Source organism: Plodia interpunctella, chromosome 10, assembly GCF_027563975.2.
Source record: "Plodia interpunctella isolate USDA-ARS_2022_Savannah chromosome 10, ilPloInte3.2, whole genome shotgun sequence".
Classification (NCBI taxonomy): Eukaryota; Metazoa; Arthropoda; class Insecta; order Lepidoptera; family Pyralidae; genus Plodia; species Plodia interpunctella.
The window spans coordinates 7,196,937-7,211,352 of NC_071303.1; the positions used below are offsets into that span (position 1 = coordinate 7,196,937).

Here is a 14,416-nt window from a genome sequence, read left to right on the forward strand (position 1 = left end):
GACCCAAACATTGTCACTATTATTGTTACTATTGTCTAATTTTACATTGTAGCGCGGCCGCACACATCAGGTTTCTGAATCCAGAATCGAATATAGAACTCGATACGATATAGTATATATAGAATTAATTTATTCGTATTTCTTGTTGTTTTAGAACTTTTGAATGATATGAAAATTGAAATTGAAATTTGTAGATAATTTTTGTTAATTTTTCTTTGTTTGCTCGGAAGAGAATAATAAAAAACAAAACGTTTCGACCAATCACAGCCAAACACACGATAGACGCTGCCACGTCAAAATCGCTCACGAAGCGAATGAAGCAGCGTTTTCGACATTTTATTGTGTTTCGTCTTCCGAGTAGGCTAAGTACAGGAATTAAATAATCAAGATGCGTGTAGTATTATTTTCATTAGCCATAGCCTTTTTAGGTTTTGCGCTCGGAGACGAGGTTCAAACTGAAGAAAATGTACTAGTTCTCACAAAAAGCAACTTCGATAGTGTTGTTTCTACAACAGACTTCATTCTAGTGGAATTTTGTAAGTTCGAATTTTTTGTATACCAATTATTAATCTATAATTCCTGTTATATGTTTATGTTGTTGTATCGCGGATTTCAATATAAAAAGTTCATTGACACGTCACTTAATGTTATTTTGTGCCGGCATGATCCGGCATGCATGTCCTATGTATACCTATTTCGTGTGGAAGTAAATATGTATTTAAATTACAGATGCACCATGGTGCGGTCATTGCAAGTCACTAGCCCCGGAATACGCCAAGGCTGCCACAAAACTAGCAGAGGAAGAATCTCCCATCAAGTTGGCCAAGGTTGACGCCACACAAGAACAAGATCTTGCTGAGAACTATGGAGTCCGAGGTTACCCAACCCTCAAGTTCTTCAGGAATGGCAGCCCTATTGACTATTCTGGTAACTATTTCTCAACCTTCATACATTGTGCAGGGTGTTATTTAGCCATGAAGGACAAGAAAATCATCTGAGGACAAATCAAGACAATCCCTCACTTAGAAGTCCTGTTAAATTTAGTACTGAAAATCAGCTAACTGATTAACATATTTACACTTTCATTAAAACATCCATAAAATGGCATTTTAATGTTTTCTAAACAATCATTTAATGGTTGTTAACACTGTATAACTCGTAAATGTAATTATGCATAAAATGTTTTTTGTTCAGGTGGTCGGCAAGCTGATGACATTGTCGCCTGGTTGAAGAAGAAGACTGGTCCCCCTGCCATTGAGGTTACATCAGCTGAGCAAGCTAAAGAGCTCATTGCTGCCAACCCAGTCATTGTCTTTGGTTTCTTCACTGACAAAAATGCAGCTAAAGCTAAGACCTTCCTGGGTATTGCTGCCGTTGTTGATGACCAAGTATTTGCTTTCGTCCAAGATGAGAAGCTTGTTAAGGAGTTGGAGGCTGAGAATGAAGACGTCGTTCTATTCAAAAACGTAAGTAAAAATTAATTGTGTAACTTAATTAAATTTTTTATATAGGGTGAATCGACCGGTTCACCGATCACCACCCGCTCTCGATCACTTTTACAAAAAACCTCTAAAATAACCGTATTACCGCGCGTGAAGTGTTAATTTTGCATAAAAAGTGTTGATCCATCTATCCTTTTCATTTGTATCAGTTGTCTCGGTAGCCAAATATGTTATTTATCGATCAGTGAGCTGACGAAATCTATCCAATGCGTTTGCGTGAATATTACCGCCAAATCTTAAGAAAAAAATAGTGGGACGTGAACATTGAATCGTCAGTAAAACATGTTTTTCATACGGTTTAACCTTTACTTTAATGTGTGTGGTGTTGAAAAAGAGTTATATTTCCTTCTTACGTGGAAATTTAATAAAAAAAGTTAATAATTTACTATAAAATAAGGTGATCGCCATGAGACGTTACAAAACTAAGCTTCCTTCAGTTTACGATTAGGTGATCGTAAGGGGGCGGTTTTGGCCTTATCTTCGTTAAGATTTTGTAGTATCTTGCATGATGTTGTCGGGAATATTAATATTTACTTTGTTCCATCGTAACATGTTTACTTTATAGATCAGATGGCGATCGGCTTAAAATGAAAAATAATCATAAAATTAAATGCTTTTTACTAATGACAAACCAAGTGGTCGGGAAACGGCCTGTTACCGATAATTTATTTTTTCTATAGAAAAATATTAGTTTTATATGACACAAGAAAGCAGAGGAAAAGAAAAAGAAGATTTTATAAAAAATAATAGTAATAAAAAGATACCTTGTTATACAGTGAATGTGCTGAAGAATTAATTAGTGATTTTGAAGAAGATTTGGAAAAAAATATAGCCTGCGATGTATGCATTCCCTAGTTGCACTTAAAATGCACAGAAATGCGCGAAATATCTTATTCTGAAGCAGCACTAATGCCCTATAATGTTCATTTTGTCAAACGGAAAAAAAAATTTTTTTCAACAAATAATACAATACAATTTCGACTTTCAATTCATTGCCCTAGAGTTCCTTTTTCAGTGGTTTTTAATGATCGTAAACAGGCGCAAATGTGTGAACGTAAACTGACGAAAAACGATCGTGAAGTAAACAAAACACACTTTTTGATTATTTTTAAATTTAAAAATAACAGATAAATAGGATTATTTATGAAGATAGGTTTATTAAATAGTTGAATAGTTTTTTTACGCGTAACACACAACATCTAGTTTATAATGCAACATTTTTTTAAGTTATGACGTTTTAAAGTCGAGACATCGACTAACTGATCGTAAACCAGCAGGTTCACCCTAATTTTATTAATTAATAGACAATCAATATTTCAATTTACAATATTGTGATATTTATTGATTGTTGGGGGTCATCGACATGCCAAGTAGAAGAAGATATTACTGACATGTTACCCATGGCCAGACAGAGGATAGAGATTTCCATTTAGAAAATTCTTATTCTTCAGAAAAGACATGAGAGATTAGAAATTCATCTTTAAAAATTGTTTAACTCAAGTACCTATATAATTTGGTTTGTTTTCTGATTGTGTGACAATTATATCACATCCTATTGCTGCTCTAAATGCTTGGTGGCTGTCCAAATATAAACAAGATAAGAAGATTGTTGCCCTTATCTTTGAACATGTTCATATTTTAAAATTTTATGTTGTAGTCTATTATATGAATGATAAGTAGGTATTATGGAGGAAATATCATGTGTGAATTGATATATGATATGGTATACAAAAGAAATATAAAGTCTAAACTTTATTTAGAACAAAATGTTATGACTAAATAAGATCATATCTGTTAAAAATGTTTCAACTAATTCAATCAATCAATGTATTTGTCAAACATAGATCTGTACAATAATACAGATGTAAAAATTGAAATTAAGGTTAAGTTAAATTTTAATTTTCGGATTTTGATCTCTACTTTTACTTTTCATTATGACTAGGTATATGACGTGTGCCATGTGTGCGTGTACGTTGCTGTCGCCACGTGCGTCTGAGTGACGTTATCATACTCCGCAAGTGCCGGCCGGCCGGTGCCAATATCTCGAATTGATTAGATACCCATATTTAATGTATTATGAAACATTGCAAAAACTACAAAAATATTGAAGGTTTTTGATACATTATTATTAGGCATGCAATATATGGATGAGAAATGGAAATTCGATATGTCTGAGCAGAAGAAAACCATATTTTATACATAACCTGAGATAGGATATTATTTCTTCATATTCCATATTCATATTTTTGTTATAATAGATTTTATGAGGACATGTTAACACATGTTCTAAATTATTACAAAATTTAAATATTTGATAAATTCTTTTTAATTTTAGGGAACATTCTGTCTGTGTATTGTGTGTGATATGACTCATAATAAACAATGATTGAGTCAAAACTTCGAACTTATAACAGATAAAAAAATCACATCTTTTTAAAGAATGCCAATGCTAAATGAAATATGTTTACTGTGAAATATAACTAGTTTTATTGTCAACAGTTTGAAGAGCCCCGTGTCAAGTATGAGGCTGAGAAATTCGACGAAGACCTGTTCAAGTCATGGGTGTTTGTCAACAGCATGCCAACCATTGTGGAGTTCTCCCACGAGACTGCTTCCAAAATCTTCGGTGGACAAATCAAATACCATCTCCTTCTCTTCCTGTCCAAGGTAAGTCTACTTCCAGAGCATCATTTCTTACTTCCTTCTATGACTATAATGATGAATGTATGTGTAAAACTGTTACGCCATTTTGCCTGTAATAAAAATAACATAAAAAGAGCCATATTTATAGCTGTCGTTAATATTTATTAGTCCATTGAACTTTAAATAAAAATAAACAACATGCACGCTGTAAAAAATGTTTTCAGATTACCATCTTCCCTTTCTATTGTAAATTATGTGTAATTAAAATAGAAATTGACTGACACATAATATCGATGCCTAGAGATGCTCTCGACATTCAAAGGTATTCATAACGATTATTGTCATTATATTTATTATATTTCAGGGGAAGCTGATTTTAACAAAAGAAAATGTTAATATTATTTTAGTCTACAGTACACACTCTAAAGCTACCAATAAATCTATAAATGGACATTTATTCAGAGCTCAGTTATACTATCAACAGTATGAATGGAGTATGATATACTCAATTCATATTGTTGATAGTATAACTCAATTTTTGTAAAACATTAATTTGTAACTTTAAAAAAAAAATACAGCGAGTACACTAACGAATAAATTAAGTTATAGTTTCTTGAATGGGAATAACATTGAATAGAGAAAGTTCACGTCAGGTCGGGTCATGAGCCGTGTGAAAGTACATGCTCACTTGTTCAGCAATACTATCTGTCCATCGAATTAGACTGAGCAATAAAAAGTGGCATACTTTTTGCATCTCCTTTAAATGGAGGTCAGTGTTCTGTACCGGTATTTTTTTTTCTCTATGGTTCATATTAGCACAGTCAATCGCACGTCAAGTTATCCAATGCTTGGATTTTTATCCCACTCTCATTTCGGCGTTTTTCAAGAGCCCAGATTTCGATTTCTTACTTTTTCCACATTTCTTACCATTTCACACGGTCCTCGGCATCTTTAGTTGTCAGACACATCATCTCTAACGACATCAAGCCTACATTTCTTGGGTTTTTGCCCTTTTCTACTATACGCTTAATCCATAACAAGCTATGTGGGTACTATTTAAATTCTAAAAATAGTAAATTTATTCACTTTTTCTAAAAACGCGATTGATCGTGGGTGATTGAACCCAACGTACCGCGCCTTCCGCCAAGGACTCCACGCACTACGTCACTACAGTATTAATATAACCAGACAATCAAAAAATTATGCATTGTAAGTCCTAACATATTATAAAAAGAAGCCCCTTTTCGCGTCTGTCTGTGTGAACGCGATAAACTCGGAAAACTATCGGACGGATTTCTGTACGTATTTCATCAATATATGTATAGTGTGATCCCTGAGAAAGATTATTCCTGAGAAGGGTTTAAGTATATGATTTATTATACTTTTACCCAAAAGAAGTCGGGTCGCTAATACATCCATAAACGAACTTTTATTTCAAGACATTCCTTCCAGTCTAGTAACAGTGTAAACAACAAGTGCCTTTTGACTAGTAATTTTAACGGCTTCAACTAATATTGCCTAGAATATTATTTGTAAAATGCATAGATTTTTATTGCAACTGATTTCAAAAGAGAATTTGTTCTGTATGTCGTTATCCATTGTCTCAAAAGGACTGCACGGTGTCCAAGAGTAGCTGCTAACGGATGTCTCGGAACCGGTTTCCTCCATGAGTGTCTAGCCAGCCATCGGTTTTGTATTTCTAATCGTATTGTCTTTCTTCTTTTTTTTATTTCTTATTTTTATTCTTTATTTCTTAAACTTTCGTATTCTTTGTATATATAAGAAAGAGATTAAATAGCAATATTAAATTAGTTATAAATAGTAGTCAGACCATCCAAACGTAATAAATGCACTTACAAGTAAATACATTGACAGGATTTTGGACAGCGTTTATCAGCTTCTGTGGGACGCTCTCGTTGGCAGCAATCTATCGCATATAATGGATAGTTTATTGGGAATGACCGTTAGTAAAATGATAAAGAAATTCTTGGCGCCAGCAATATTACATAGAAACAATGACATACAAAAACCTCCCGCAGCGTTTTTGTCACGCGCCTTGGTTGGCACCCTTCGATGTCTCGTGATATCACTACATATTATAAAACAAAGTCACTTCCCGCTGTCCGACTGTCCTTAAGTATACTTAGCTCTTTAAAACTAAACTTTATTATGGTCTTACTCGTGCGAATCCGGGACGGGACGACTGATTGTAAATAAATATAATACGCGGACAATCGCAAAATAGCGATCTTTTTTTTTTCGAATTCCAACGGAACCATATTATTGCGTTTCACACATGAATGATGCTCTGGTTTTAGAATAATCGATGATACGGTCTTATTATTTTAAGAATAGTCACTTTTAATTAGGTACTACTTCATTTATTTTTTGTTGATTATTTAAGATAGCACATTATCTCTTAATATATATATGGTGTATGTACAATAAAGAGTTTTCTTCATTAATTCACATTGCATTAAGCTTTTTAATGTTATAGAAAATAATATTTCAGAATGCCTTTGAACAATAGGGTAGTTGCCTGTGTGTAAAATAAAATGTGTAAATGCATTCTCATAATGAAACACGATAATCTAATGTTACTACTTTATTTGTACCTGAGTATTTTTTGTTCTCATTAAAGTATAGTTAAAACTTCACTTGTGCCCACTGTCATACAAGCCCCCATATAATGTTTTATTTTTAACACATGGAAAAAAAATACTGATTTGACTTGATGGCAACTACTCTAAATTCAAAAAGTTTTCCATTCTAATCACCGAACCAGATTCCTTGTTACAAGTTGTATCACTATAGTATAGACTAATGTATCGCATTTCTGTCCGTGTAGAAGAATGGCGATTTCGAGAAGTACCTCGACAACCTGAAGCCTGTTGCCAAGGCCTACCGCGACAGGATCATGACCGTCGCCATCGACACTGATGAAGATGACCACCAAAGGTAACATACTATTCTTTTTTTTTGCTATAATTGTAAAGGATGTAAATCCAGGCGTGGATACAACTTTATTTTTCCATTAATTACTCAAATTTAATCGAAATCTATTCCATAGTTTTTGTGTATGTATAAATTAGTAAGTGTGAATTAATAGATTCACTATCACAAACTTCTGTATTTATAATATCGATCAATAAAGATTAACTTTCATGGTGTTTTATAATTTTGTTTCTTAATTCGAATCAGCATGACATGACATTAAATTTATATTGGTCCAGAATCCTGGAGTTCTTCGGTATGAAGAAGGATGAAGTGCCATCGGCCCGCCTGATCGCTCTAGAACAAGACATGGCCAAGTACAAGCCAGCCAATGACGAACTCACCGCCAACAGCATCGAGGTTAGCTCTACTATAATTACCCGAACAGGAGTAAAGCTCCTCTGAACACCGCCGGACGTATGTCGGCACCAAAACGTAAAGCACGAAATACATAAAGTAAACATGCCAGAAGCTGGGACACTTGCAAATTGCTAGACATTTTTATACACTAACTGGCATGCCAGTAGATTTCAAGAAATTTTACTGGCATGCAATATAAGGGAGGGAGGAGTCGGGTTATAGGAGCTATAACATCAGCAAAACAGCCAATAAGATCGTGAAACACTTGAAAATGTCTAATTCAAATGGGGGCATTATATCTTACTTGTTGTCTTGTATTTGTGTTGACGGTTGCTATCTGGTGGTGGAGATATTCCGAAAACCTCATACCCAACCCTAAACCTGATCTTAAAGGGTTACGAAGTATAGACTTTGTACAACCTTTCGGTTTATTCTTATATTATCGATCCACGGAATTTAGTTCAACATGAAAAAAAAATATATATCCTCAAAATCGGTTTAGAAGATTTTATCCCCATAACAGGATGTATGCATTTACTGTTGAAATAATGTTTGGTTTTTTTACTTTCGCTTGAAATTTCAGCATTGGTTTAATCAACAGTGGAAAGAAGTAATATCTTAGTACTTTAGTAGTATGTGCGGAAAATATGTAAGCATTATTGCAATCTCTCTATAACTGTGGACTCTATAACAATATTGCATTCTAAATAGCGATTATCATAAGACGTCAAATGCTAGTGAAATTATTCATAATTCGCTCCAGGTCGCCTTGTCTATTACGTCAGATTTAATGTTTGTTTCTCTTAATTTCTTTCTTATTTTCTTAATGATTTTAATATCTGGCAAAAAAATTACTAATTTGTGTCGCAACAACACATTGTTTTTTCATTAACTAAGTATTCAAATCGTGGTTTATCTCATAATATAATGTAATATTCATTAGTACCGTAAAATGTTATGTCACGGCAATTAAGCAATTTATCCATTTTGTTATAATTCGGTACACAGATTGTATCGAGCAAGCATATAATAGCCAGTTAAATATACAAAATAATGTATGCTGCCGAACAGAGATTACGGGACGTGTTTCGCATTAGCGACCGTGTAATTATGCGATGATTTCATTAGTTCTAGCAATTTATATTACATTTTTCTCATTTATGACTTACACATACTACATATGTATTACAATATTAGCCAACTTTTTATTAAATCTCAATGACCTATTTTTACTGTTGTGTAATTATATAATATGTAATAGTAGTATAGAGTATTTTTTTCTGCTATTTTTAACTGCATGATAACTTACCCAGCACGGATCTCTATACCGCAGTAATAGTTGCTAATTTGCAATGAATTTGCATTGGTTGATATACTGTCGAATGTACAATCAAATATGACTTTTTCCTTAAAAAATCTAGTCGTTCGAATCGGACCATTTCGTCATTGTTAATCGATTCAGAATTAATATGCGTATGTTTCATCCAGCCAGACGCAAAAAAACTTTATTTAAATAATTAATTAGGTGGCTACAACTCGTGCTCGTTTTGACACTGACGTCCGTTGACGTACGTCCAATCTCCATACAATTTCTGCCAGTTATCGCACGTCAAAACGACAGGGTCCGACTGAGTAATGGCATGGCTCTAAAGTCACCACGATAATGATTACCTATACAAAATTGTAACAGTGAAGCAGTTATAACTGTATCGGAGCGTAATGTATTCACAGTCACAGCCGTTGTTATCAGACGTGTGTCGTGTATCGCTTCACGGTTCGTGGCCGTAGTAAATGCTATGACTATGTGATTACTGGGTTTAACACATAACATTGACTAACTTACAGTTCATTTTCCATATTGCCAACTGCAGTTTCAAGGTTGGAAAGGGAAAAAGGCTTTTAATCTTTTTGGGGAAATGCTAAGCCCCTAATTACCTAATGCAGTGTACAAAGAATGCCTTGGTCGTGGCTAACTTCTGGTCAAAACTACTATACTATATAATAGACCACCTAGTCAAATCGACACGAAGAAGAAAGAGTCCTCACACGTGCGGCTACTGGACTTGTAATGGCAACTAAATTTTATATGATTGTAACAGGAATTCGTGCAATCTTTCTTCGCGGGCACCCTGAAGCAGCACCTGCTCAGCGAGGACCTGCCCTCGGACTGGAACGCCAAGCCGGTCAAGGTGCTGGTCGCCACCAACTTCGACGAGGTCGTCTTCGATGAGGGCAAGAAGGTGCTTGTGGAGTTCTACGCACCATGGTAAGTCTCACTACAAAGACCAAGAAAATTATAGATGATGGACAGTTTCTTGGCCGAATCTGCCTAATCTTATACAAAGCACAAAATTGGGCCGGGCGCGTGATTAGTGACAGAAGGATGTAGCAGTGTATGATATATGTGATCGTCCAAATCAAAAGGGACTTTATGGCGGTTAGCACTTAACCTATTCATCTTGGATTGAGACAAATGTAAACAAACCTTCAACAAAAAGTCGCATCGCAAGCGCAGCTACTCCCGAAACATTTTATGATACTCATGCGTAGATTGCCTTTCAAAACGAAAGTACCTATTATTAACAAGCTCATTATGCGAAATCTCGTTTCGTTTTCACTTCACACAGTTGACAGTAAGTTTTTAAAAGTGTTTTCTGAAAGTCTCCTCCTTTCACCTACACTATATGTCATTCAAGCTTATATGCAGCCGAAGCAGTCATCGGATTTCGTAATATTTCGATTAGACAACTCATATAACGTGAATCATGCACCTGTTTTAACATATATTGTTTGAATTCATAAATGTATATTTTTGTCAGATGTATATTATTCAATAAAAACTTTCACGCACTTATTTGTTCAATTTGCGCAAACACCTTTTGTTATCTACGTGATGTTTTGTTTTAACTGGAATGTGAACTGTGTCAAGTTCATGTTACATATTGATATAATATTACGATACGCTGATTGTTCTGATAGTAATCAATTATGGCTTACTAGATTCTGGCATTATAGTGTGAGGTGCCGTCCTAAAATGTTTTTGTTTTTTTTTTCAATCGGGATCATGCAAAGTTGAGAGTGAGACATATCTACTCTCATATGATTTTCGTGAAGTCATTTTCATTTTCACGAACATTATAATGTTTTATTAAATAGGAATAGAAATTAAATAAATATATATTTATAAAAAAAAACAGGTTCAACAGCTTCATATTCATTACAATTAGTTAAACATGTGTATAGGTAGTGTGATTCATATTAGATTTTAAAGTTAAACAATAACGTCGCAACTTTTATATTATATTATACTAGCGACCCAACCCGTCTTCACTCGCATAAAACCACAATAAATTGTACACTTATTACATTATCTATTGGTGAAAACCGTACATGAAAATCTGGCCGGTAGTATGAGTTTATATCGCGTTCATACAGACATTCGCTACTTCTTTTTATTATATGTAAGGATACCTACGTTATTATTTATTAGGTTGGATCCAAATGTCTTTGCGTCACGTCTGTTTGCCCAAGTGCGCTGTCTGTGAGAGCTATTCATTAGGACGTATTCACTGAGCTAAATAAATTCATGTCGGTGTCGCCACCCAATGGTTCGGAAAATACCTATTATGCAGATTTTATCATTGTTGCCAATTCGTGATTATTTCGATGACATGACGTGTACCTATTCATCAGGGTCAGGGGTTTAAGGACAATGATAAAGAAAACTGTTTCCAATTAATATTCGTGATTGTTTTGTAGACGCGTCAATCAATAAATAACCAATTTACTATTATTTAAAATTACAATAATGTATTGTTTAACAGTGTTGTTGTTCTTTAAATTCCCGAATATGTATTGTAGTATACTATATTATTATATGGTATTATACTGTTTTTTTTTTTGGAACTTGAAAGTAATGTTTTAATATCCAACCATAGAAAATCCCTTCAAAATTAGTTAGCCGTACCAATAAAACTATATTGATATTGTCATGCAAGAGATTAAAAGTTAGAAAAAGAATTTGGCATAATATTTTCTGCCTCATTTTAAACAACATACGAACTTCCTATTCCGGAGCACTCAAGTACCTATATTATATGCCATACCTATACCATAATCGGCAGCCCTTTTTATCTCATTATTGGGTATAGACGGAAGTTTGTAGCTTTAGAGAAATTAAAGTATTATTATAGTAGCATAAATTTGACGTAAACAAGTGTCATATTTGTTTCTGAAGAAATGTTTTGTCTTTGTAAGCCGATTTATCTTATTCTTTACATTTTTTCGCTTAAATAGGGTAGTTTTTTATTATAAGCTAAATAGGCTAATTATAATTAATTATGTGAAAACTGTATTACCTTATATTTAACAAGAAAAACATTTTTTTATCCTACCCCTTTTGTCTTCCAGGTGCGGCCACTGCAAACAGCTGGCGCCGATCTACGACAAGCTGGGCGAGCACTTCGAGAAAGATGATGACGTCATCATTGCCAAGATGGACGCCACCGTCAACGAGCTGGAGCACACCAAGATCACCTCATTCCCCACCATCAAACTCTACACTAAGGACAACCAGGTAATATATGTTATAGTTTTCTACGGGAACAAATTACATGTGTGCAAAATTTCAACATTGGTTGAGTTAGATAAAGTCAAGTATATAATTAAAAGTAGATAACAAACGATATATTTACAGGTAGGATCCTTTTTTTTTCTCTAAAAATTCATATGTTCAATCTGAGATATTTTTAAAGAAAAAAATGTATGACACTTTGAATAAAATAATACTTTATTTTGTTTGCGGAAAAATCTTTTCCAAACTTTCAGCGCTAATACATTCAGCTTTGGGCCCCAAGGCATGGTGATATATTGGGGAAAAAAAATTCAAATCCCTTTAAATTAATTTCCCCTATTTATTAATACAGTAATATGAATTATTACATTTTCGATTTGAATTCTGCATAGTATAAATAATGTAGCTCTTATCGCTTAACATAATACCAATAATTGAGCTCATAACAACAATAACCGTGAAATATCAGATTCATTACCCAATACATAATAACTTTTATTTAGGTATTGATAATAACTGTAAATGTGGTTTGTATTCCATAGATAAATATTATATTAAAAAGGGGTAAATATTCGTCGTTTCTTTAAAAAGTGTTCTATAACTTGTTCTAAGAGAGTGCGTCAGTTACAAATAATGGACTGTATGTAACTATATCATTGCGTGCCCCAGTTGTCCTTATTATGCATAGAAGGTGACTCTTAATGCGTAGGTTTTTAGCGGTTTGTATTACAAACCGCATATAAAGCCATTCTCACAAAAAGGCAACTCAACTACATTTTATACTACGAAACTAAGTATATTTTCTCTGTCTACGATTGTATGTATATTTTTGTGAGGTTATTATGCCGGCTAAACACTATCGACAGTTTGCCAAACTTTAGCGGATTCGGTATACATTGCTGGTTTTTACAAAGTAGCTTCGTAAAATCCACGCAATGTTCGTGTCGGCTTCCAAGTTTGGCGATAGTGTATAGCCGGCATTAAATGATGTGTCTACATGTCCTGTGTGGTGTAGGTGCGCGACTACAACGGCGAGAGGACGCTGGCCGGCCTCACCAAGTTCGTGGAGACTGACGGCGAGGGCGCGGAGCCCACTCCCAGCGTGGTGAGTCACTTTTCCTCTTCTGTCTCTACTTTCGATATATATTAATTTAATCAATAGTTGTATTGATTTTTCGTTTGATACTGATTTCTTACTAAAATTTACACCACTTTAGCCAGACTAAAAGACTGTCTCTTCACTTTCTGATAAAATATAACTTATTGCAACCTGACAGATAAACTAACTGTTAGATAAATCTGCCGGAAGTAATTGGCCTTAACACATTAAACAGTGCATTCCGTTATTATGGACAAGATTGACTCGTGGATTTTTGGCTGTTAGTTCAATCTAAAACATAATCGTTTCTAACAAGAACATTTGATTAATTTACTAATTAATTAGAATGTTCTAAACATTCATCATTGCTTCAATCATTCTTTGGTACAAAGCCAAAAACTTCTCAAATAAACAATGTCTGCTCTCCTTACAGAGTGAATTCGAAGAAGAGGAGGAGGCACCGGCGAGGGATGAGTTATAAGCACATCAACTCTTATGACACTTCCGTAGCATAGGCCTGTATAGATTATAATTACTTTTATACTTAACTACACTAATGTTTGCATTTCATTCGCTAGACTGTTATCTCTAAATTATGTTGAGGTTGTACGTTGGAACTCGTTATGTAAGTCTTTGATATTCAGCCAATACTCTTTCAGTCCCCAATCTATTTATTCGGAAAAAACATAATTTAATATGTATGAACAGACAACATAACTCGGTTTGTGTACAATACATTTATAATTTCTGTATCATAATGGTATATTCTTTAACATTCCTTAGTACAAGTTGTGTTACATCGAACAATGTTATGTTTTGTAAGTATATTTTTAATAAAACGTGAATATGGTGTTTTCATCACAAGAATAAATAGATTTTATTTACATAAGGCAAAACGGATGTTGTGACGTTAATCTATTTTTTGTAATTTTTATTTTGTCGAATGTTGTGTTTGTTTCAAGGTGCTGAAAATGTAACCTAAAATTCTTATGTCATGGAATTCTATGGAATTAATCTCAATCCATATTTTATATACATAATTCTCAATGTGTAAATATTGATTGAATTGCCAAACCTGCATATGTGTATCTATTGTGGATACAGAAATTGATAAATAAATAAAATTAATAAATAATATGCGCTTTTTATTTATACTATCTATATAATAAAGCAAGGTAATAAACCTGTCCTATATCACTTCATAAGGCAGCTAGTAAGGACTAGTAGAACAGGTCCTGTTTTCTA

The 14,416-nt window shown here is 33.9% G+C and overlaps 1 protein-coding gene across 1 annotated transcript; it reads left to right on the forward strand.

Annotated features, from left to right (window-relative positions):
- Nucleotides 1-257: 257 nt before the first annotated feature.
- Nucleotides 258-14,306, forward strand: Pdi (Protein disulfide isomerase). Its single transcript, XM_053750920.1, has 10 exons — nucleotides 258-536; nucleotides 730-927; nucleotides 1,195-1,466; nucleotides 4,002-4,169; nucleotides 6,994-7,103; nucleotides 7,379-7,499; nucleotides 9,599-9,765; nucleotides 11,910-12,075; nucleotides 13,088-13,177; nucleotides 13,605-14,306. The coding sequence occupies exons 1-10, from the start codon at nucleotides 389-391 to the stop codon at nucleotides 13,650-13,652; spliced, it is 1,488 nt and encodes a 495-aa protein (XP_053606895.1). The 5' UTR covers nucleotides 258-388; the 3' UTR covers nucleotides 13,653-14,306.
- The last annotated feature ends 110 nt before the right edge of the window (nucleotides 14,307-14,416 follow it).